General features: G+C 37.3%; 1 protein-coding gene across 2 annotated transcripts; it reads right to left on the bottom strand.

Annotated features, from left to right (window-relative positions):
• Positions 1-370: 370 nt before the first annotated feature.
• Positions 371-22,533, bottom strand: EIF3E (eukaryotic translation initiation factor 3 subunit E). Of its 2 annotated transcripts, XM_065668805.1 has the most exons (14): positions 22,403-22,533; positions 20,856-20,970; positions 18,631-18,681; positions 17,593-17,710; positions 13,766-13,808; positions 13,195-13,299; positions 11,261-11,386; positions 9,655-9,779; positions 8,434-8,560; positions 5,851-5,952; positions 4,763-4,872; positions 1,936-2,038; positions 1,552-1,686; positions 371-475 (listed from the first exon to the last, which is right to left on the bottom strand). In XM_065668805.1, exons 1-14 carry the CDS (start codon positions 22,490-22,492, stop codon positions 437-439), a joined length of 1,389 nt encoding a protein of 462 aa, XP_065524877.1. In that variant the 5' UTR covers positions 22,493-22,533; the 3' UTR covers positions 371-436. The 2 variants fall into 2 exon arrangements, with proteins under 2 accessions (XP_065524877.1, XP_065524878.1); XM_065668806.1 differs by lacking the exon at positions 18,631-18,681 and having other exon boundaries at positions 22,403-22,532.
• Between the last annotated feature and the right edge of the window lie 4,222 nt (positions 22,534-26,755).

Here is a 26,755-nt window from a genome sequence, read left to right on the forward strand (position 1 = left end):
CAAGCTTCTTCTGTGACAAACAAAGAAAAGTCTGGAAGTGCAGAAAGATTCCTGTTTGGCCAAACATTCAGTGGGAATCCATTCGTTTGTACCATCCACTTTTTTTTTTTAAATGCAACAATTGCAATAGTAACTGTAATTTTCCACTTCCAAACTCAAACAGCTCTGACAGCAACTGCATCCTTCAGGACAAATCTAACAGAACTGATACTGTAAATTTTGCAGACTGTGATCCTAAATGATTCAGACCACTGCCAAAAAGCCCCTATACAGCATAATTATCTATTTAAGTTAGAGAGATGCAGAGACTGTTAAAGTCAGCCAATTTTATTCGAACAATGCTAGATGAACACAGGATTACCTTCTCAAAAAAGTTACATATTCATGTGCTTTTTATTGAAGTGAAAACTGATTTTCCCCCCTCTGCAGGAGTATTTCAGTAGAAGCCAGAGTCTTGAGTAGCCCAGTTGGGTGCCTAAAAAATAAAGAAAGATTAGTAAAAAAGAAATGACTGTATTATCTATTGCCTATTGAAATTTATGAGAAATTGTAAAAAAATACTGATAAACAGCTATGAAGCAGCAACATTGTTAATTAGGGAAGGATACCCTACAAGTTTAAAGCAGATGTTGATACAGCAGAAATACATGCTGCAATTAAGTTGTACAGCCTGAGCCCTTTAAGCTGGTACTTTCAAAAAGGAAAAATTCTAAATGAGTCTAAAAGAAACACATAAAATTAGCAGGTATATTTTTTGATACCACATAAGTTTCACATGACTTCTCTTCAATGGAATAAACTAATGCACCACTCCCTGTCCAACTCCCATCAGTATTTCAGACAAGCAATGAGGAAGCCCAATAAAACTTTAAATACTTTCCAAGTTCTTTTAATGTGAGATTTGGTTTTGGGGTGTTTTTGAGTATACATGGCTGGGTCCTTACTAGACCTCAGTTATCCACCTTACACTGTTGTTCTTCACAAAAAAGCTGCCTATGTTTTAAAGCAGACAGAGGGAAAACCAGATGATCTTGCCAACTTCTTCACTTTCACTAGTTCTACTTCAGCCTCTGGCTGACCTAATTATATTCTCTAGTATTTCATGAAATGGGTTTAACAGTTGGGGTTTTACACAACTCCTCCTTCATGTTCCAGTCTTAAGTCTTATATATATGCCTACAGATATTTAAATACAACCCACCTGAAAAAAGTAATATAACTACTTTCACAAATAACAGCCTTCAAAATTAGCCCTTTTCAGGTTGTGAAGGAAACTATTTAAAGGAAGTAGAGAATCAAATGGTGACAGAAATACACTTACTTATGCAACAATAGAAGGAATACTTAGTGATTAACAGGCAGGCAAGAACACAAATCACTGCCTAATGCTCACCGTAAGGAAAAAATTAGTTTTCCAATTTGATTCCTAGTGCCAGAACTAGAAGTAGGTACATTTTATGAACTGAAGAACAGGCTAAGAATTATACTTCAGTATATCTCACAAAAAAAAAAAAGATTTCAGGAGTTCAGAAAAATGCAACTTATACCAACCTCAGATCTTCCACTCTGATTCAATTTCTTCTCAATGTTCATAGCCAACATTTGACTACGGAAAGACAGACTTTTGGTCTTTTCAATCACTTGTTGGTAAGGTGAGACTGCATTGTTGCCCATGACTACGTGGCCCTAAAACACAGCAAAGATATAACAATTAAACTATCACTCAGAATGCTAAACCTTTAATAGAATGCTCTGCTTTCAAAGCTTTCACAGTTCATCTTACACACAGGATCAAAACAGAATACATGAGTCACTTTACACTTTATGGGCAAAGAAAAACAAACAGCAGAAATCAGAACTCTGTTCTTGAATACAGTAAAAGAAATTTAATGAAAAACTCAAAAAATTCACTTGGATCCATGTGTACGGTCTTACCAGCTTTGAATCCAATTTGGCATCTAGACGTGCATTTCGAATTAGATTGACAATCCATCTTTCTGCTTCTTCAGGAGTCATATTTAGTTTATCTGCCAACATACTAAAGATAACAGACTTATCAGATTGTGAAATACAGTCCCCCTGATGTTGGTAAACACTACTAGGGACTGTGGAATACAAGTTAAACTAACACAAAATTTGATACAGCCCTAGACTTGTATTCAATAAATACCACAAATCTGGGATGCACGCAGCCATTCATCTGAAATGACTTTAAAGCTTACATACACGCACTCCTGCCCCATCTCCCACCCTCACTGCTTTACACTGGGACAGTGTGAATAAGGAATTCACACCCTTAAGTATATACTTACTCTGAACTACATCATCTTGTACTTAAAATTTTAACCTGCGCTATTTTTCTATACTCTAATTAAACCATGCCTACATGGACATTCTTTGGAAAAATGTCAATTAAGTAATTTAACCACAAGCTAGCAAACACGATTGTAACAAGAACAACTGAACTGATTTTCTCTTACTTAAATACAGCCAGCAGTTAAGAAAGTTTAGCCCAATTAGTCCAGGAAAGTGTTTATCAACAAACTTCACATTGAAGCTTCAGGAGACAGAACCATGAGACAAAGTTTAGTATAGAAAATGTGACAGATAAAACTGCAAGAAGCTTGAGCATAGTGTAAGGAGGGAAAGTGGGGCAGGACAGAGCAAGGAAAATTCTTCATGAAACAAACAATCTTGTCCAGGAGTAATTCCTTCAGATGGCATTTCCTGTGGCTTTCCAGCCAACTCCTTTAGCTTCCTGCTGGCAGTTGGCTCCTACAGGACATTTGTAACACTCATTCTTCCATCAGCTTTATGACTACGGTAACAAACATGAGGCAAGGGCTACAGACATGATCAAAAAGCCTTCTGGCTACACTGAGTAATGACACATTCAGGTTTACAAATACACATTAACACCATTAGTACTAAGGAATGGAAGCATGAAAAGTTGTACTCTAGATGACCAGTCTATAAAGATCCCCACTGTAATGCAATAGAGATTAATAAAATCACTGCATTATTATTTGGTAATGTTTGAAGGATATTGGTCTCTCATTTGAGGTTACAGGTGATTTCAAAGGGTACTTTCAAAAACAGTTCTTGAGATTATTTCTGTTCCTCTGTCTTAAAAGGGGATTCACTTATTTGGGTCACAATTTAAGTTTTCCTTTGCTTAAAGCACAAGTTTACCAAATTCCACACATCTTTGTATATAAACAAGCCTATCTTGTATTGCACAAGCAAAATATACAAAAAAAGAAGAATGAAACATATTCAGGTCTTCAATTAATCCAGGGATATCAAACTAACCAAAATACATTCCGAATTATTTTCATCTATTACTCCATGTTAAAGATGGTATTTCAAACAGTAAACTAACTGCAGGATGATTTGGTATGTATAAATTCTACGTTACAACTGATAAAGCAACTACATCCTCTGAAAGTGTCAGCTGCTTAACAGATGCAAGTAGTAAAAAAAAATTAAATGACCCATCTATTTTGCACTGAACATAAAGAATAGCAGATTTCCCACTAATTGTTTTCAAATTTGTTCTGAATAGTTAAACAGTACTTATCAAACACTGTGGTACAACCAACTAGTTTTCAACTCCAAGAATAGCAGTGAAAAATCACTTGTGGACAAAGAAATGCAAGAACCATGCCTCAGTCATTTAATTGGAAGCATTCTCACTGGCTAATTTCTTCAAAACCAAGTCTGAAATGCACTAAGAAATACATAAGCACCCCACTTAATAATCCAGATCTAAAGATTGTTAAAGCTCGGCAAAATTTAAGGCTTATGCGCTTATGTCCATTATTTGAAACACAATGACTTACTGAAAGGAATCTCACAGTAATTACCTGAAGTGATACATGGTAAGAATATCCATGTCAATCTGAGATGTGTCTGTCCCAACTCAAAGTACATAATTCAACTCAGAGAACACTATAATGCTTATAAAATTATGACACTGCTGCCTGTATTTATGAATCACACATAAAAAGGAGGGCCAACTACAGCCATCTTCTATCCTATTTGAAGTTGAAATACCACATACAGCACAAAAATATGAACCGTAAAAGAAGTGAATGCTAAATAAATGACAACTATCTACCATAAATGTGGATTTGTTAAACAGATCTTGCTATTTCTATTGTAAGAAATCACTAGTATGTTACACACTATTTATCAGTATTTTTTGACTGACTGGACACATTTAGGATGCATCCTCCACACTTTGCTAATTGATTGGAGACAGATCAGAGAAGCAGACTTCTCAGGACAACATCTAGTCTTTAGTTAAAAAAGCTTAAGCATCTAATTTCATTTAAAACTTGTGCTTAAATATGCACAAGATTCACAGTACTAAAAAAAATTTAAATAATAATAATAAAAAAATGTATAGGAAACAGCAAGAAACGATCAGGAAGAACTACACTTGCATTTGTTCTCCCAAATACTTATTCAAAGACCCCTTATCCCTAAGTGTGTAATACTCAAAGTGATTTTACCTAAAGTATTAGCCTCCTTATAAAGTGAACATTAAAGTACAAAAATTCAACTTTGAAATCTGATTGTTGTAGTTTAAATATTATCACACTACAGCTATAAAACTAGAAAGGCAACTATCCAATTACACTTTAGTTTGTGATTTTATCTGATGACTGAGTAGTCTAGTACTGAAGTTTACACTGCCTGTCAAACTGCCATCCAAGACTGATTTTTCTGAACTGCCAAAATTAAAAAGTGATCTTACCCAATGCTGATACACTGATGGATGCGACAAAAAGTTTCAAATATAAAGAGACGGGCATTCTCAATGAAGTCCTCAAGGCATGCCACTAAGAAGAAATCATTCACAAGCACCTGCAGTGTAAGGAGGAAGGGAACACTGAGGACAAACATGGAAGTAGCAATTTACTTGTACCATCAATATCAGTAAACAGTTAATGTAAGCACAGCTCTTGGTATATTCTAAGATGTGAAGGAAAAGCTACAAATTTAGAGGTTTTCATTGCTCTGCAGCTTGCTAAACTAAAATTGCATGCTAACATGATTACCGAGGTCTGACTCAAGAAGAGAACAAAGGTCCCTGCAATGCAAAATTTAGCACCCTGCTCATACTGTAGGATTCTTCTCCCACTCCACTTTGCAATTTGATCAGCATTCTCCTTACCATGCAAACCAGCTCCTTAGCAGTACAAGTGTGCCTATGAAGTTTAGATTACAGGACCAGCAGCCCTATGTAGCTAAGACTATTACAAACCACCTGATTTCCAGTTAGGCGACTAATACTAATGAAAGAAAAGCCAAACCAGAGGCTGTAAGAAATACTACTAATGGTCAGCTATTGGGAATACTGACTTTCACACGAGTCAACCCAAGTGTTAGATATCTTGTACTGTTCATAGTATATTAACTAAGAGTTTTCCAAGAATATGTACCTAGCTATCTTAATGTTACTTCCATTACTTTCCACCCACTACAATTCCAGAATGCAGTATCTTTCACTACAAAAGGATAATCCAAGCTTTCCTTCCAGCATTTCTAAAGCATGAATTGAAAAGCTGAAGCTCAGCCAAATGCATGATTACCTATCACTACTTCTAGAACTGCTAAAATATAATTTTAAAGCTTTTTTCCTTACCAGTAAGTCTTGTTTAAGTGTTACAAAATCAGTTGCCGTCCCAGAAAACCCAACTCCACACACTCGTGAATTAAAGTTCATTAGAAAATATTGACAACAGAATCAAACACCACCCCAAACAAAATTAGCTGTCCATTACGAATTTGAGAGATCTTTACTTAAAGGAAAGGCAGTCTTATGAATGTTATAATACTTACTGTTTCGCACTCTCTCAGCTTCTTCTGTGCACCATCAAAATCAAAATTAACGTACAAGCATTCCACAAACTCTGTGATAGGGTCCCTGTATGTGTAGGACTCCTGTAAAAAAAATTAGGAATAATATTAGGAATCAAAGCCACAAGGTAACTCAAGTATTCCATATATTCTTCAACCACAATTTAATACTAGAAACAAGTCCATTATCATAGAATCAACCAGGTTGGAAAAGACCTTTAAGATCATCAAGTCCAAGCCTTACTCCGGCACTGCCAAGGCCACCCCTAACCTGTGGCACAGAGGGCCTCATCTACACAGTGTGCGAATGTTTCCAGGGACAGTGATTCCAGCGCTGCCCTGGGCAGTCTGTTCCAATGCTTGAGCACCCTCTGGGGAAGGAATTATTCCTCATCTCCATCTAAACCTCCCCTGGTGCAGCTTGAGGCCACTTCCTCTTGTCCTGTCCCTTGTTCCTTTGGAGCAGAGACCAGCCCCCTCCTGGCTTCATCCTCCTGTCAGGGAGTTGTAGGGAGCAATAAGGTCCCCACTGAGCCTCCTCTTCTCCAGACTAAATCCCCAGGTCCCTCAGCAGTCCCCCATTACACTTGTGCTCCAGGCCCTGAACCAGCTACATTGTCCTTCTCTGGCCTCACTCCAGCACCTCAAGGTCTCCCATTAACCACCTTGAAGAAAAGTAACTAAGTTAAACTTTCCAATTCCTCTTTTAAAAGCAGTATAACTGCACTCTCCCCCACCCACAACAACCTGGATAAACAACCAGAAGTGTAGTTTCACATTCAGCTTTTACTGCTGCAGTCTCTGAGTTTGATAAATATTACAGACTAGAGCTAGTTCTAGCTCAAACCTCCAAATTTCTTAAAATATGGAAGAATAGGCTGACAGACAGACACTCTTCCTAAATTCTGGTTTCAAACAGTAGTCCAAGACGAGATGCTTTATATTTCAAACTGAAGGACTGTTTGATTCCAACAGACAATGTAGCTACCAAATAATGGTACTTTCTATATACAAAAATACTTTATTTGGGCATTAAAAAAAATCATTCAACTTTCAGCTACAAGGCAGATCTATATACATCTGGGTAAATTAAGATGTAATTAAACATCCTCTGATACATCTTTAATGTACATTTTAAGACAGATTAACTCAGTATCTGTCAATATCTGCTTCAGTATACAATAAGATCAGCAAATTAAAGTAGTTACTAATAGATTTATCTAGACCAAAGTTGTTTTTTCTTCCTCGAAGAACTGTATTTACAGTCTTATTATCTGGGTTTAAAATTCAGTTTTATAGGTAAAGGGGTCTTCACATCACAACTGTCCTTGTTAACCACATAATTAACATCCACTATGTAAAAGAGCCTTGGATCGATCACCTAAAATTAACAGAGATGAACAAACTGCTTACCCATTGGCTAAATATTTGCAAAGGTTTTGCTGGTATTACCAATCTCTAATCACTAATAGAGTAATCACCCTACCCTATGACATTTGACAAATCACTTAATTTGATGCTTTGTTTTTCTTATGTAGGAAAGTCACTAGTTATCCCGTCTAATCTATGTAAAAAAGTGTATAAAACCTCTGCATTTCATTATTTAATGTAATGAACCATACAGACTAGAAGAGTACCAAAAAATATATCTCGTATCAGATATTTCAAAATCAAATCCAACAAAGTTGATATTTTCAAAAGGAAAACCCTAGCGAATTTTTTTATTCATACTAATTGTAGAAGATAAAGAGGCAAAAGAAGTTGCAAAATGCTACTTCAGATATTAGAATTTCAATGTTAAAATTGGGTTTTAAGATAGAAGATGAGTCTTAACACTTCAACTACTTCAGCTTCTTATGCTACTTTTGTGAACACTAATGCTTAGAACCAGATTAAGATACACTTAAAAGTTGATCTTTGCGTTGATTGTGCTTTGTATAGGTACTTAAGCATCAATGCTTGAAGCGGATATAACTGATTGCTACCCTGTAATAACTTTCACTGCCACTCATACACCATAGTTTATTATTCACTATATTGTTATAATTACAAGTGTTTAGAATAAAATCCTTTTGCCATAAGCTCCACTGCTACCAAGCACAATTCTTTTATTGCTTTTGTCCACATCTACATCCTCAATATAACTGACAGAATAATTTTTAAGAAAATGCAAATAAGCACAAAACAATACACTTCAGTGGTTTTGAAATGCAAGCAAGATCCAACAAGATCCCTTATTCATAGAATTACTTGGAGGAATGGCTGAAACACAAGAATCAGATCCAAAGCCATTTCACACACTGAGCTGAATTTTCTGCATTTAAACATAAGAGTGAAAGCAAAACCAAGAGCATAGTCTACTTATTACTTGTCGACATCAAAGGAGGAAAAATAATCATTCTGTCCTCCCACGGATTAACATGCATTTTACTTCACAGTAAAAAACTGTTCAATGAAAGAAAAAAAAAATATACGCAAGTCCTAAACCAAGGATATTATTAGAGGAAAGTTATGAAGAAATTTCAGTAAAAATAATGACAAAAAATAATGGATTTCAGTCCTTACCTGCTGAATAACCTTGACTAAATCTTTCAGCACTTGTCTACGTTTTCGAACATCCTTATTTGTTATGACTGCAGTAGTCAAATATCTGAGAATATGTGGGCACATTGTCTGAATTGCATTGAGATACCTAGAAAGATAAAATACAGATCAAGCTCAGGTAATGCAATTTTGCATAAAAACAATATTCATGATAAATAGCTTAGACACCTTTTATGTAATTCAATACCAGGGCTTATGACTGACCACTTATTAAAATACAGAAGAACAATTTTTTTTTGTCAATCTTTCTGGGGCACAGGGAAGAGAGAGGAAAGCAAGGGATAGAGAAGGCAGTAGTGCACTAGGGAAAGAAGGGGCTAGTACTGCAAAAGAATGGTTGACATGCTATGTTCAGGTCAATGCTGGCCTTGGCTGTCAGCTACACCAGTTTCACAAGAAGGGTTTGGGCAAGCACACAGAACCACAGGAAGTCCTTTTCTGAATTGTCATCTGAGCCTGCAACTTTCCTGTCCAGCTGTCCCATGATTTAGCCCATAATTACAAGTGAGAAATTAAACACCACCCATACCAACACATACACTATGAAACAAAAAGGAAGCAAAAAAGGCCCACCACAAATTACCATCCCACTACAATCATCATGGAAAAAATTCAACTGCTTTTTATTATTTTTATTATTATTATTCCCATTGTAATATGTCACCTCCAACTAGGTACTACTTGTAGTTTAACTTCTCAGTGTTCAGCTATTCTTGACTTGCAGATATACATACAAGTCAGTCGTCTCACAAATGGCTATAGCATTTCAATCTTAATTTTTGTTCTCAGATTTTTCTCAAGTTGCCTTCTTAAAAAGGTTTTGTAAACTCAAACTAGAACAATACCTTCCCTTAGAGTCTTAGAAGATGTGATGGGGTTGGTAGTCTAGCAAAATCTTTTATTCCATCCCCTCAAAGCACCAGAATAAAGAGTAACTTCCTACTTCCACTACTTCCCTTGAAATGGGTGTATAACCATGAAGAAAAGCTGATTATAAACACACATCAAAAAACCCAAAATAAAATGAGAAGACAAGCATGGAAAAAGAAAGGCTTGGAAAAAAATATTCTAATTGTTACTATCATTACAGCTTCTGAAACAGCTTCAGGCTAAAAATGTTTGACAAGCTTGCATATTCATCATCTGCCTTCATTTTAAATACCAGAATAGAGCAGAACTTACTGTGGTTGATAGAGAAAAAGGTCAATGATATTGTCTCTCCCTTTAGGATGATTAAAAAACACAAACAAAGACCAGTGAATGAGCCACGTTCTTTGCTGAAGAGACTGCAGCGGAGAACTGACAGACTAAAAGAAAACATAACACTGGTTTAAGTCAAACGGAACACAGTTTGCATGAATACTAATGCATGGAAACCTGTAATCATTCAAAAGTTTGTGATTTTCTTTAGCTCCTTTTAGCTGTTAGCACTGTCAGGCTGAATTTGACTTCTAGCTTTTTAACCTGTCATCTGTTAAAGATAAATCTGCTGAATATTATAACAAAGATAATTTTTCAACTATTATATTCTAAATTGTTTGCTAAATTTGTATTCTGTTAATGGCAACAGCACAGATTTTAGTTCTCCTAAGACCACCACACTAACTTAAGTTACTCTTTCCCTTTCTAATCCTGAATTGTTTCTTGCATTCGCTCTTGAGATGTGATCTGAAGAACTACTTGGCTTCTCCAGCTTTTCAGTTTTACTTCTTTTCAAAAAAACTCAAGAACTTTTTTGCTGTACACTCTTAGACAATGATGAAACATTATAATCCCTTTCAGCCAAGAATGTAACTATGTTCATTTAAGCCAGCTGATAATGACACATAAGGAATCAGCACTAAGTATCTGTATTAGCTCCAGATTTCAGCAGTACTTCAAATAGATTGCAAAGCAACATTTTGAGAATGAACTCACGCAGCAAATAATCACTCTAAAGACCATGACAAGTAACTACTATGATTCTATCAAAAAAAAAAAAATCTTCGATACTAATGAGTAAGTCAAATGTAATAGTCTAGCTTCATAAAGAGAGAAAATTGGAGAAAAATAAAAATCTATTAACATTAGTTATCTGCTACAAAGAACAATTCTGGGGAGAACAACAACAGACAATAGCCAGTAACAAAAAACAATCAACCACCAAACACCTTTCCAAGATTCCAGTTCAGGAGAATAAGACTTTCATATTTCATACATGGCCACTGAAGCCTCAGGAGTAGAGGGGAAACACTGAAAGGTCCTTAATCAGTCTAGTTGCTCTGAATTAGTAATGCAGTCCCACTCTTTCCCTTTATGTTTTTAGTGCACACTGAACTCAGGAGCTGACAAGAAAGCTGAACTGGTTGAAAACTATTTCCAAAAACAAGCTGTCTTGCACTTTGTGTCAAAGTGTGGTTTCACATGAGAAGAGTGAAGTTTAGTTACATGCATCTCAATCATTTCGGAAAGTTAATAGTAAAACTATCTGAAAGTTAAGCAGATATTTCACACAATGATACCTTGCCCTCAAGCTCATCTTTGAGAATACGTTTTCTAGTCATTGGAAATACTTTTAAGAATTCCCAGCTACATTTTCAAATGTGACAAGAGGGAAGCAAATAATTTGAAAAGGAACCTTCACTAGTTCTTTACAAGTAGACTTCGACTCTCCCACCATGATTAGGAAAATATGTAGTGAAAAGCTGGTAAACTACTCTGAAACAAAACTGCAAGCAATTCATAATAAAACGTGAATGCTAACACCTCTAACCTCTCACCTTAATGACATGACCAAGATTTTACTTACATTATTATCTATCGTCTCCTTTAGTCTTGTGAGATCTTCCATAGCTGCATCCCAATTCTGCATCAGAATTTCAGATGCCAGTTTTCCCCACAGAGAACTCAAAGCATTTCTGTCTGTTGCTGGAACCTATTTGCAACAGCAGCAAAAAAAAAAAAAAAACCACAACAAAACATACTCAGTAGTTTTTCTGAATTATTATTTACTTTTAAAAAAGAAAAATCTTTCTGGCAGCATTTTTAATTTATAAGACTTGCAGGGTCCTATCTTGCCAATTTAAGTGCTTTTGAAGTATTAAAATACAGTTCTACCAAAGCAGTCTTCTAAAGAACTCATTGCAGTAGGTAACTGCCTTAAAGCTAGTACTCAATGTTCTTTCTGCTAACGAGTGCCAAGAAGCATATTTCTTAAAGAAATGTCCAGTAAACCTGTGATTTCGCTGTAGTGAATGTGTTTCCTGGAAGGGTACTCCTAAGGTCAAACAGTGTTAAGTTTTATACAGGAATGAATTACACTAGGCTACTTACGGTGTCAAATTCTGTTCTCAGATCAGTTACAATAGTTCTTTCATAGGCTACATTTTATCACACAGAACTTTAAACAAATCTTCTTCCATCAGAATTAGTAATGAAAGTCTTATACCAAGCTTTATGAAATTAGCTATTTGACATATAAGAGCATAATGCTAAGCCCAGAATTCAGAATGAAGAATTAAGGACAGTTGCTCACAAACCTACATGCATGACTTATTTTCTCTCTCAGTGTACAGAATATACCTATAACACTGACTGATCTTTATAATCAAAACTTCAAGTAAGAATTCAATTTGTTGCTACTTTAAACCCCACTCTGATTAAAATATATATTTCCCATTTTTTCTTAATTATAGTCAATTACAGAAATTATTATTTACTCTAGCAGTATTTCAGAAAGGATATTTTTAATGTGACTAGAAATTAGCAAAAAAAAAAACCAACAACCTCAACATATGAGCCACTATGTATCTTCAGCAATTGCACCCCATACCCATGACTGTGACATTTACAGCTCAAAAGCCACTGTTTTCCAGGTAAAAAAAAGTGCCAATTTAGCCAATACTTTTAGTTGAGAAGGTTCACACACACTCTGCTGGTTCCAAATCATGTAATTACTAATAGAAGTTAGCTATTCACAGTAACTTCCTTTAGATACTGCAGCTGCTCTAGCTGCAGTACCTGGATTTTCAAGCAGTTACCTTAAACCTCCATTTGTCAGTAAAATGGCACATTCACTCACCACCAATAACGAATTTACTGTGTTGAGATTCTTACAAGACACTAAATCTTCATTCTCAAAATTCACTCCCACAACAAATTGTATGAATTACAGCCATACGAAAAGCATTGCTTCAGAGACTATAATCGACTTGTATAATTCTCATTTAAGCTGTTTACATCTCCTAGGCAAATGACTTTTAATTCTATCACAAAATTCAAAACAAGACAGATGACAGCTCAGATAAGGTGATGGTTCATTACCACCAATTACACTCACTCTACCTGCAAGCTTTTCACTACTGTGGATTACACCTGTGCACAAAACAAGCACTCATTTTGCTGCTAGTGTTTGGTTTGGGGTTTGTTTGGTTTTTTTAAAACGTATTTCTCAGGATGCATTTGCAGTGAGGAAAGTATTTCATATTTATATGTTACCACAAGACCTAAAAACTAAGTTCTAAATTCAGCATGAAAGTAACAGATTTGGTGGGCGATTGTTAGTGATGATTATTAACAACTAGTTTAAACTTTTCTGTGGTGCACAGTAGTTGTCTCAAAAAAAGGACAAAAGTATTAAATTTTAATTATTAATATAGACACTTACTGGTCTAAGTATTTCATTAAAACAAATAAACCACAACTTCCTGTTCTTCCCCAAGCCAACTAACACCCCAAACTTACCAGAACCCTGAAGAAGTAGAGATATTCTGCAGCTCCCGAGTAATTACCACATTCATACTGGAATTTTGCATACCTGTAGAGTGTATCTAGGTACTCCTGCCTAAACTGAAAAGGAACACAGACAGCTTTTCTTCACTAAGAAGAAGAGAAACATACTGCTGCAAGCCAATTTTAACAGTAAGTTAACCTTAGAAGTCTTTAGATTCTTAGAAAGATGCTGTACACAGGAAAGACAATATTAAACTATTATACTCTTAATCAATGACACCAAATGAAAGATTATACCAATACTGGAAAAACTGTGAAATTCTGCATTACAAATTAAAGCACATCTTAGTTATAAGCATGCATCTAGCATTAAGTTACAGCTTTATTTTTATTTGTATAAAAATTAAAAGCTCAAAGGCATTGAAGTAAAATACATTAGCATTAGGAATTCTGCCTATTTACAACATTGACATGAGACAGGGCAAAATGTTAGTTCGTAATTGATCAATGCTGCTGATTGTGAGGGAGGTTGAGTGGAGATACTTAGCCAAATTCAAACAAATAAAAGAATTAACACACTTACACCATGCTTCTCAGCTAAATAGTCAAACAGCATCCGACCATCCCTATAATGAAAAAACAAAACCACTGTTTTGCGAAACAGATTGTCACCTTGTCACCATGCAACACACTACACAACCTTCAGCCCTTAGAAAATATCCAAAGAGAGCATAAACTTAAATGATACTCCTCCACTTGCGCAAAAGCAACTGCAGAAACAGCGGGCCAACTGCTCTTAAAATTGTCATGAAAGAGTTGCAAAATCTTAAGATTACTGTAATCTTAAATAAAGAATGCCACCTGCAACAATAACTGGAGTTAAAAAAGGGTGAGAGGTTGGTTTAACTTTGATGGCATAATGAGCTTTCAGCATGTAAGTTAACTTCTGACGTAAAAGAGCTTCTAATTCCACAGCAGTTTCACAGTCTGAACTTCACAGGAGACAGGAAAAAAACATGCAAAAACTCAAATAAAATAGAATGAGAAACTTATCCCAGTGTTAGCAGTGGGCATAGCCATTAGCAAGAATACTTCTACCACTGCATGTGCCTGCAGAATGCAAAACTACCAAAAAAATCATTCTTGGTAAGTTCTAAACATCTAATTTATACATGATCACATTTCTGAAGCCTCTTTTTCAGTCAACATAGATAATAGAAGGCCAAGCAGTACTACCTAGATCAAAGGGAAGCTCAACCCTCCAGTAGGCAAGCGTGACATTAGCTACCACCAGTAAGTCTCACATTAATGACCACAGGACTTTAGATAGACGTTTTTAAAGCAATAGTTAACTAAGTATTTTCTTCTCCAGTTTCTGAAATGAATCTCGATCAGCTCAGAGTGAAATTTTAGCACATCAGCTTTTCAATGCAATAAGAATTCCATTCAAACCCTGCTGCAATCATCTGGCAACAAGAACCATAGTTGAATTCACATTCATAAATGAAAGCCAAGTATTTTCAATTTGGCACTTTGATTGTATGGACTGCCTTTGTCCAATACAGAAAGAATTCATGTCATTTTTAATTTTCTCCAGACCCCCACTCCCCAGGTACACATCTACACCTGCAGCACGTCCGTCGTCCCCCGTCCGTCCCACCTTCACCTCTTTTGTACATTCGCACTTCAACCAATTAATGAAACTATTTGATAGAATATGTAACCAAGATTTAACAGAAAAGGTGAACATGAAGCTAGAAGTTCTTCTTGGGGAAAAAAAATAACCAACCCAAACCCCCACAAACTAACCATATATTCTGCCACTCCCTTCCTCTCCCCTTCCACCCCCCCCAAAAAAAAAAATAAAAGGGGCAAAACAAAAAAGGAAAAAAAACAACACCCCAAACCTGAAAGAAAATGACCCATAAACCAGTAAAAGTTTATGCACTGGAAAACTTCCTCATTTACTCTGAGATCAACTGACTGCAAAGCTGTGAGCTTGTTTAATTAGAACTCATGATATAAAATTCTACAAGGAAATGGTACACTGCCAAAGTAGCCAAGAATGACAATCTCCAGTAAAACTTGTGGAAGCAATGAAATAATCTCATGGGTTTCTTCCAGTGGAACATACTTCAAGCATGAGGAATACTGACTATTCCTCTATAATTTTAAAGTGAATGTCCTCCAACAGCTGCATATGAAAAAGAAAGTGAAATATTTTTGGCTTACTCTTGAAAGAACTTCCACTTGCAAAGTCTCCTTTACACATCATCTTCTATCATTTCCCAGACTTTGATGTTCCAAACAGCACTGTCATGGAGCAGAGGCTGTGATCTAACACCCTGATAATACGCAGCTCTAAATTTGATAGAGATTCCAAATCACCAGCAAAAATTCACAACAGCCAAAGAATCAAGAGTTGCTTTCTACTATCTAAAGCATGCTCCTCAGGGTCTAGACAGATTGACGCCTTTCAGCCTAATTCTCCTCATTACTGTACAACTCCAACAATCTGGACGAGAACTTTTATCAAGCCAGTAACTAAAATAAATTGTTTCTGAACTGTTTTCAGAATTTTATAAAGAAAAACTATGTACCAGTTGCAATACAAAACTTGCTGCATATGAGGAGTAGTAGAGTTGTGATAGCATCAAGTAGTCTTTTTTGTTGGGTTTTTTTTTTTTAATTAAAATAGTCCCAGTCAGCAGCTTCAAGGTGGTTGATAATGGCAACTGGCCCTTTCACTTTCAAAGCTGTATTTCCAAAAGCTGTTGACTGGCTCCTGGCTTCGCATAACCACTCAAGTCACAAACAAATGCAATTCCTTCTCCTCATACAGTTATCTGACATAAATACCCAAGCTGAAATCAGATACAGACATCTGATCCTGCACCTAACAGTGCTTTCCTACAACAGAAGCTTAAGTACGCTCTGGTGACACGAAAACAGAAAATGGCAGCTTTTTCTGAAGTTCTAGAAAAACAGCAGATTTCATGATTTCTACTGACGTCTTGTTTCATGCGTGCATCAAGACCCAATACATTGCACCTCACCATTTCTGTACTGAGTTCTAAATTAGACTATAACAAGTTCTGAAAGCAATGTGCAGAGGGGTGGAGGGACACAGAGGGGAAGCAAGTGAGTGAACGGTTGCATAGTACTTAGCTGCTGACTGGGGTTAAACCACAACAGTGGAGAAAATGTAGGCCAAAAGGGTGGATTAGGTTTATCAGCAAGTTGGGCAAAGATGGGAAAGGAAAAAATTATGCTCATCTGCTCTTGAAACAAGAAGCAAAGTCTAATCAAGTTCCTCCCCCTTCAGGGACCCCTTTTCTTCAGAGAGGCTGGTCCCAACCAAAGGTACACCTTGTCAAGATTTCTGCAGGCTAGAAGGAAGAGTTTATGCATTCAATACTCTAAGAAAATTCCAAAAGCAATGTTAGTCTTCCATATCAGTAGATGCATAAAGCTTGCCAACAATAAATCCAAGTACAAGTTTCACCTTCAAATTAATGTCAAAGTGCTCTATCTAATGTGGTATGCTATATTTGAAAACCTAAAAAATGTAAAGGCTGAGGAAGGGATCTAATTACTTTTCCACAGTTGGTTAGACACGCTGACAACAGTAGTAACAACGTAAAGACAAGAAGTTGTAATCTACACTGAACACCTACCCATCCCTCTTCTGAGGTCTACTTCCTCAAAGACTACAGTTAGGCTCTTTCCTATAGGGCCAAATTCAGACTTAACCATAAGAAAACTTTTATAGTCTGCAAATATAATGCAAATATGATGTGCAGCCAAACTCAATCTACTTTAACTGCTCCCATAAGCAAAGTGAAGAGAAATTTGGTGAGCCTTAAAGATAAGTATCAGCACTATCTCACACCAAAAAGTTAGCCAGTTTGGGGGTGAGGAAAGGGAAGGACAGGACTCCTGAACAGTATATGCTGTGAGGCTGAAAGGCTGCTTATCCACTGGGCCTCCCAGACTAGGGGCACACCATAACCCTTTGTGGAAGGTAGAGAAAAGAGAGGGGGCAGATGGTCTCCTGGAAAAAGAGCATCTGAACTGTTTCAGCCCATATTTCCCCTCAAAACAACAAACAAAAAACACCTCCAACCTCCCCCAGACCCATCCTGGCTGTAATTTGACTGCACTGAATTACTGTCAGTCGTCCAGAGTGGAGTCGTGAAGAGTAACAGAGATGTCTCATGCACAACAGGTAAAAGTACTGAAAAGGTTGAATCATGTCCCGCAACTTCAATTACCTGACCACAAGCACTACTTAAATCTGTCTGGAAATAAAAATATATTTTTTTTTTCAGTTGCTACACATAGAGTATTCCTATCATTAACACCTAAGAGATACCAAGAAGCCATACTGATAAATAACATACAAATTACCTGGTGGACTGCATTTGCCTTGTAGTCTCTGGGTCCTCAAACATCTTGACAATAGGTTCTGTTTCAGCTTGAAGCTGCTTTAGCTGTGCAACAACAGTTGTTCTCTTCTCACGCAAAGCTAAACACACAAAAAAAGATTTGTGTGATGCTTAAGTTTTTATAGACACCAACCTGTAAGTACATGGTGCTAACAGCACATTTGAACACAAATTCTGAATTCCTACCTCAGTTGTCCTCTTAGCCAAGTCACAAAACCAGAGGTATCTAACAACTCAGTAACTTAAGAAAAGCTGATAACATTTGGTTTCTTTCTTCCTGTGCAGAGTTCTAATCAAGCCACTGAAAAGCAGGTATAGCTGCAGCAGTCTGTATTAGAGAAGCTATTTTCAGGCTTCCACTAAGGCAGAAAGAACCTTTTAAGCAAGTTCCTTTATTCCAAATAAACTTGGAAAGAAGTAAACAGTGCTATGATACAAATAATGTTAATTTTCCTTTAACTGACCAGATTCTGAAAGCACATTTTTATAAAATTTTAATGACAACTGACAAGAATAATTTAAAGCAGCTCAACCTGCAAAATTACGATTTGAAACACTATGTAAGCTTAATTAGAACATTAAGCCCGTTATGAGAAAAGGTGAGGAAATAGAACTAACGGCTTTATGGTGATTGTTTTATAGACCCAAACTTCCTCACCAGCTGCTACCAGTGCAATAAAAATGAACACTTAAATAAAGCTCAGAAAACCATATATGCCTAAAAAAAACCCAAACCAAACACCTAAAAAGACCCAAACAGTAGCCCGAGACTGGCTACATGAGTCAAGAAACATATGGGATCAAAGAAGCCAAGACCATACCCCAGAAGAGAACAGTACACAGGAAACTGAAAATGATCCATATACCAGGACACTCAGTGCAACAGTGAACCTATTAGATATCTCTTTCGCGATTTGACTACCTACATGTATTTGAAAAAGAGAGTCCAAAGTGAATAACACCATAATGGTGACCCAAGCTAAATTTAAGAATGACTTGCCTGATATGAAGTGTTCCAATATGGAGAAATTATCTCCAACTTCAGGTGAATCTTGAAATTATAAGAGGAAGGGCAAACAAATGACAGAAATCCATTTAAGAAAACAAAAATGTTTCCCTCTGACATCTCCTGGCTGCATAATTTTAAGTTGTTCTCAAGGAAAACAAGACAGAAGCAACCATAAATTGTGCAGGGACATTTCTAAATATGATAGCATAAATGAACTTAGCTTTGAGTACTTTAACCAGTGAGGTGTTAAGAAAAAAAAAAAGTGTAAAATTCTAACAAAGCCAGCAGTTCCACAAGTCAGAAACACCTGTCTGTACATACATTCTGGTGTTGATGCATGAATACATGTCAGAAAGATCTCAGAGCAAGTTAAGACCTTCTCATAGAAAGCTGTACAAGCAAGCACCCAGAACAACTGACTGCATGTGAAAGTATTACCGCTGCTTATGTTATTTTTACATTGTTAATAAGAGCCACAGATTAAATAGAAAGTCATCATATGAAAAAAATTTTGCCAATCTGATGTAAAAATCTTAGAAGTACTTGAAACTAGCATCGCAAAAACATTACAAGTGTGGAAATTGTTTTACTGTATGAAGGCAGAGCTCTTCCAGTGACCAAATTCATTCAACTTATTTGCAGCTATGGCCTTATGAAACACACTTAGCAATCTGCTTAAGTGGCTGTAATCAGAACAGTAAAGACATTAGACTAGTTACTTTGTGAAAGTGTGCTAGGACTATTTTTTGTGCTGTTTACTATTTTAACATTTTACTAATGATAATAGTAACATTCTTCAACAGTTTAGAATGGCTAAAGAAAGGAAAGAAAGAAAACCTTTTCAGCTTTGAAATTTTTACAGCCCTGAAGTGGTCTTTTTTTGATCAGTAGATCTGGTAAGTAAATCTAAGGGTGAAGCTATCATTACAACTGTTTTAGATTACAAAAGTGAAAACCTCTGATTCTAATTATTTGTTATCAGTCCCACGCACCATTACATATACACCCACAGACAACATCTAATTGTAGCATATCAAAGAATTGGTCACGCATTGAATCCAGTGTCCATAAATCTATCAGTCCTCTTCATGTATTTCCAAAGAGGCTACCTGCCAACTCTCCAGTTTCAAGTGCCTGAAAAGAGTAACACCCAGAGGCAGAACAACTGTTGCATATTGTACTTGACTATGCAAAAGCAAACAAATCTCTTCCTCCTAAGCTGCGGGCAAGAGAGACTGTAGTCCCACTGATTTAGAAAAAGGAGAGGAATTCCACAAAATGGAAAAATAATTAAAAAAAAAAAAAAAAGACAGAATTAGGAATAAAGTTTGTATTTGAAGACTAGGGTTATGAAGAGGAAAAAAAAAAATCCAACATACCAGGAAACAAACAAAAAAAAACCCAAGAAAAAATCAATAGTAAAACCACAAATGAAAAAAAGACCTTCCACCCACCCCTCCAAAACAAACAAACAAAAACCAAAAAACCAAACCCACAAAAAAAGCAAAACAACAGAATGAAATAAATAATACCAAGAAAACCCCCAAACCAAACATGAAGGATAGAACTTGGTGAAAGTGACTTATTCAAATTTCTCCCCTCCTCCCCAAACACTCCTCAGGAAATAGAAATTTAAGTAATTAACATGAAAGTCCTCAAAACCATGCAGAAGACAGTAAGAGATTTAACTTCTGCATTCACTATAGTTGTAAGTATCATTAATAGAGAAACAGTAGTTTATACATAAAGTAAGGAAAACATGTTTTCAAAAACATATGTATTGCCACAAAGTCTAGAAATCAGTCATGGACAGACTGATTAACAGAATCACTCACAATGGAAATCCAGCCTTAGCATACTGGATGCTTTAAACAAAAAAGTCTAGTAACTCCAAATCATTGTGCAACAATGTTTAACTTGGCAGATGAAAGCAAAGTGTGACTCTTTTAGGCTATACCTTTAAAGTGCTTGAAATTAAAATTCAAATACTTCAGACATAACTCAAATACTAAGTTCCTATTAGACCAACAAACCCAAACATGGGATTAGGGGATTCCACTTGTTTCAGTATTGCACTTCTTTTCACTGAGGCCAAAGTTAAATGTAGTTTTTGTATTGCACTACATTTTTGCAGTGCAACAAGCAAGTTACCACTACATATTTATTTTAGACAGAATGGCTGTAAAACAGATTTTACTTCTACATAAACAGCTTACCATGTGGAATTTCATCAGAATAAAGATTTTTGTACACATCCATAGCAAAATCGACCATGTTGGTATCACTAAGGAGATCCAGCTTTCCTTGGAGTAGCTCTTTTTCATTGTAGATCTGAAATAGGATTAACAGATTTCTCTGAATACTATTAAATAATTTCCAGTTCATACTATGGCACAGTTTATGGACTGTTTTTTGTCCCAATTAAGTAATTCTCAACATCAAATTTCACAGCTTTGCCATTTAGTGTGCTTACTAAACAGCCTCTCCATATTTCCGATGTTGGCAAGATATCAGTACAAATAGCAAATACAAATAATTTGAAGTGAAAACCTAAAAGATACTCAAGATCAAACTTTTAACTGTAGCACAGACTAATCTAAAATATGTCGTTAGGTCTATAGCATAAGAGCAAGTTTAGTTTAGCTTGCTTAACTGGATAGTCGAATTGATTTTCAAAGCTCCTTCCCCACAATTTAGCCATGAGCTGTAAACTGCTGTTAGGTCTTGAAGATGTAGGCGGAGGCCTAAACTAGAATACACCTCAAAATTACATTAGCATGAAGGTTGTACTATAATACACCAAATCACATTCATAAATTTCTCAGATACAGAACCTACAAAAGTTTCACCAGCACGTTGGGCAAGATTTGTAAACCCAACTCTATTTAACTTAAGCCAAAGTATTAAAAATGCCCCTGAGATGACAGACATCAAGCAAAGTCCATACACTACACATAGAAACAGTCACGCAGCCTAGCTGTCCCAATGCATACAGGCTTAATTGGTTCATTTCTAAAGTCTAAAATTGTACCTATTTTAAATTCAAAGCTTACGCAATTTTACACATTTTATTCCCATTTTAAAATGGATCAGATGAACTCTTCAGATGCTTTAGACTAAGCTCTCATCAGTGTAAATTATCTCCCACATTACCCGGCTCTCTGCAGTATTATAACTAAAATTATACATATAAAAGACCAAGGTGGGACACACACTTGCACTTGCTTTAAACACAAATTCGTAATGACAACGGTTTAGAATCAAAACTACTTATCAACACTGTCTATACTGACGCAACCCCGCACACCGCCCTGCAGCTCCACGGCTAAGGGGCAGCACGGTAACAAGGACCGCAGGCGAGGCTCAGGGCTAACGGGGGCTGTTCTCGCGCTGTCGGGAAGCAGCAGAACACGAACCGCGGCTGTGAGAGGGAACATTCGCTTTTCCCATCCCGAAGATGAGAAAGGAAACGGAACCACATCAATGCGAGGAAGGGGAAGAAGTTTCCCTTCTCAAGCCTCCTCTCATCCCTCATGGAGAAGGCCCACACAGCTCGCCCCGCGCGGTGCGGAAGCCCTGAACTCCTCCCTTCAGCAGGCGGCTCCAAGAAGCCTCACGGGCCAGGTTCAAGCCGCGCACGGCCTGAAGACAGAGACGGCCCCGGAGCACCCAGGCCCACACCGGCAGCTAGAAACAACACGTGCCGCTCTCCTGCTCCCCGTGCTGCGGGACCGACTCTACCCAGTCTGGGAGAGCCACGTACCTCCTTGACGGAGAGGAACTCCAGCAGCGGGAAGACCAGGTGCCGGTCCAAGAAGTGCGCGATCTTGGTGGTCAGGTCGTACTCCGCCATCTTGGCAACAGGGAGGAAAGAGAAAGGCGGGGCTGAACGGCTCGCGAGGAGGTGGAAGGCGGCCGCGGCTTTTATGGGTTGTGCGCCTGCGCGGCTGCTGTGCATGCGCGTTCTGTTCTCCACGGTCCCGTGTGGAGGGGGTGCGGTGGCGTGCGTCGGAGCAGTGATGTGATCGGGGCTGGGTGCGGCGGTGGGACTGGATGGCCGGCTGGGCTGGACTCGGCTCGGCTGGCGGAGGGGTGCGGACGGGATTTTGGCAGGGAGCTGAGGCTTTGCTGTGTCGTTGCGGAGGGAATGGCGGAGCTGGGTCCTGGCCTGGTTTCTGCTTGAGACGGTTGTAAGGGCCCGTCCTGGTGCGCGCTGTGGTGGCGGCAGGGCCTGCCTCCGCCTCTGGCTGGGTGAAGGAGTTAGTACAGCGCGTTAACGAATGCTCAGTAGAGATAATGTGTCTCTTGTGATATCAGCTGAATAGAGTTCGATGTCTGAAGTGGTGAATTTCTCCAAAAATGTTACAGAGTAGCTTTGAAGTGTGAGTCCAACTACTTTGTGCTTGGTGTGGGAACTTGGCTTAATTTAATCTGATAGAGAGGAGCTGGAAAATGTTTTTGGCACCAAGTGAAAAATTTTTTAAGTGTTGGTTTGTGTTGGACGTTTTTCTGAGCTCTTCATGGTGAGGACATGACAGATCAGAAGCAATAAGGAGGGTGGAGAGCTAGTTATCGATACACACAGTGAAATCCAACCAAGGGTGGAAATGTAATGTTGAGATTAGGAACAGAAACAGGGGAATCAGTAATATGGATGACGACTTGGATATTTCTTGTAGCCAGAGTAAGGAAGCATTGGAACAGGCTGCTCAGGGAAGTGGTGAAGTCACTATCTGTGGAGATATTTAAAAGGTGTGTAGATGTGGTGCTTAGGGACATGGTTTAGTGGTGGCCTTGGCAGTGCAAGGGTAACAGCTGGATTTAGTAGAATCTTAGAATGGGTTGGAAAGGACATTAAGTTCATCTACTTCCAATCCTCCTGCCATGAGCAGGGACACCTGATGCTAGACCAGGTTGTTCAAAGCCCTGTCCAACCTGGATCATTTTAAAGGTCTTTTCAAATCTAAACAATTCTATGATTCTGTGATTCACCATGATGTTAACTCACCAGAACATTGACACATCTAAAAGGTACTTTTTGCTTTTATATTGTGTAAGTTTTCTGTTGGTTTTTGTCAGAACATACAGTTGATTTTAGTGAGTCAAGTCTCATCTCTTCACAAAAAGCATGACAGCAGCCTTTGTCACAAGGGAACTTTTCCATCCCCAAGCAGAGGCATAAATAATTTGCTTAGTGAATCATGTAACTACAGACTATAGATGGCAGCTGCAGAGGCTGAATAGTGAGTATAGTTGTTAGTACACATTAGTTTTAGAGTTGCCTGGTTATTTTTAACTGTAAATGGGAAACAAGAAATAAGGACATGGTACATCTACTAAGCCATTCATGACATGACAGGATGGTTTTTGGAGGTAAGTTTTCAGAGCAGCTCAATGATTACAGTTGTAGAAGGTGTCCCATAAGGGAAAATAAAAAAGGAAGTATGCAGGATGAATGAAGTCGGTTTTTCACATGACCCTGAGTTATTAACTCTTTAATATGAATCTGTGGTGTATGAAGTTTTGTATTAGTAACACTCAGAATATCAGCTGTTGAAGAGAATCTCTTTTTATCTGCAAGACAGCCCTACATTTTCCATAGTAGAATCATAGAATAGGATAGTTAGGGTTGGAAAGGACCTCAAGATCATCTAGTTCCAACCCCCCTGCTATGGGCAGGGACACCTCACACTAAACCATCCCACCCAAGGCTTCTTCCTCCAGCCTGGCCTTGAATACTGCCAGGGATGGAGCACTCACAACCTCCCTGGGCAACCGATTCCAGTGCCTCACCACCCTAACAGGAAAGAATTTCCTCCTTATATCCAATCTAAACTTCCCCTGTTTAATTAGTAATTGTAGATATTACTTTGTTTTAATGGTACCTATATGATAGCTACATATTGCTGGTGGTATACATCATCTCCAGTGGTAAAAGCTGTCTGTCTCTAATACTTTTCCCATAATAACTATGTGGGTTTCACCAGGGCCTGTTCAGACTTGCTGTTGATTGTTCTCCTTATGGCAGTTAGGCTACGGAGTTGTCAGTGGAAGGCCCTCAGCAGTACAAAAGGCTAAAGAATTCAAGGTACTGTGCAGTACTCAGTTCTGTTTGGTGAGTGACTATCTGCAAGAAACAAGTCCAGTAATAAGTGAAAAGGTGTAAACAGCTAGCTAGGGAGAGCCTTTTAGCAGAAAGACTCTTAAAATAATACTGTACCAAGAGGAGCTGTCCCATAGTGGAATATACTCTGAGGACTACTGTTCTGGGGAAAGAAGCTTGTCTAACTGCTTTAGCTATATCATTTAGTGAAATAGCTATAACTCCCTTGGTAAAAATTTTACTCAAATATATCTAAGCTTTCATGGCAAAACAGTCTGAGCTAGTCTTAACTGATTAACTGGAAATTGCAGTTTATTGTGAACTCTTGCACAAACACCTGACTGGGAATTACAAGGCGTAGTAACCTCTTAAGCCAAATTTTTGACATAGACCAGACTTGAACCTGAAGTGCTTCAACCTAGTGGAGTGCTTCTCTTATGGAATTTCAGTTCACTGTATATAAGATTCTTAAAGATTGCTAGTTTGATTCATGAAATAAAAGCCATTTGGGGGGAATTACCTAAAAAAATATCTTCAGGAAATCATCAGGAGTATTTCTTGCTCTGGTCTTTTGATTTTGTAATTCTTAAATGGGAGGAAATTTTGTCTAAAGTATTGATTTACATAATTGGTTGCCATTCATCTTACTGTTAACACAGCAGTGGGATCCAACATTCTTTGAATTGTTAGAACTAAATTATCACTAGGAAATCATACTAAAATATTTTTCTGTCTCACATTATCAAAGGGAAAAGGAACATATTAACCTCTTCCACAACCTTGACACAGAAGATACAGTTCACATCTTATGAAACTTGTTTTTTTTCATTTTGTATGTATTAATAATTCTGAAATTACATTTGTCTTTTTTTCTTTTTTAGCTTTTTTTATATCTGAAAAAAATGTAATTCCTGCATTCCATAAATATTTTTACACTTCTTAAAATCAAAAATGTGACATCTAGAATTCACTGCTGTCAACTATTTTTGATAGCAGTCAAATTTACACTAACTGTATCTCATAATTTAGCTAAATCATCATAAAATAAAAGATTGCCACGTTGTTCTGCTATTTAAAGTATTTGGAGGACAAAAAAAAGGAGTAGACCTAAGGGTCCAAAATGGAAGTAGCACGTTAAAACCTTATTTGATACCCTTTTTCTGGTGCAAGGATATTAGTAAAGAATTTGTCTCATGGCATGATAATTAAATTAGTGGAGCTACTTTGCATTTGTACTAGTGGAACTTGTATAAGCAGGTTTTCATCACTTGAAAGGATGACTGTATTAAAAAGCTGAAAGCAGAAATACTTACCAGGTTACACTTTACTAAGAAATGGTGTTATGCTCTATCCTCAGCCTTCAATGTGACTTTTTTTGTCTTTTTGGAAATACGTCTCTTATTTAAAAAAACCAAAACAAACAATTTATGGAACTTTGTGTTGAAAGCTTCAGCAATAATTTGAATAGAGAAGTGAGCATTTGAGTAGAAGTTAGTTTTAATACATTCTCTCTCAAGGTTTCAACCAAAATAGGTGTTTGTAAAACAAGTAAATAAAATACTTCTTCCCCTTCCACAAAGGTGATGGAAGAACAGAGGAAGCAATGAGATAATTATTTCATAAGGAAAAGGGATATTATGTGACCATTCCACTTGTGGGGAGAAATACTCCCTTTCTCATAGGTTCCAAAGGTAGGATACCTGTCAGAGTAAAGGCTTAGAAGTTGAATCTTATACATATAGATGTCTCTGGCTGACATCCTCTTAAAGGATACATGATGTATCATAATACACTGATACATACTGGGGTTAAAATTATAATTGCAAGGAAAACCATATTACTTGAGGCTTTGAGCCTGTTCCTCATCTACTGCTTTGCTTTACAGAGAGAATGCAGCATGTCAGAGGAATGGAGGGAAGACCTTTTACACACAAATAGTCTTTTATCTTTCCATCCTGTGTTAGGATTTTGATTTTGTTCGTCCAGGTAACAATGCAAGTTAGGAAAAAGTAT

Source organism: Lathamus discolor, chromosome 2 (assembly GCF_037157495.1).
Source record: "Lathamus discolor isolate bLatDis1 chromosome 2, bLatDis1.hap1, whole genome shotgun sequence".
NCBI lineage: Eukaryota > Metazoa > Chordata > Aves > Psittaciformes > Psittacidae > Lathamus > Lathamus discolor.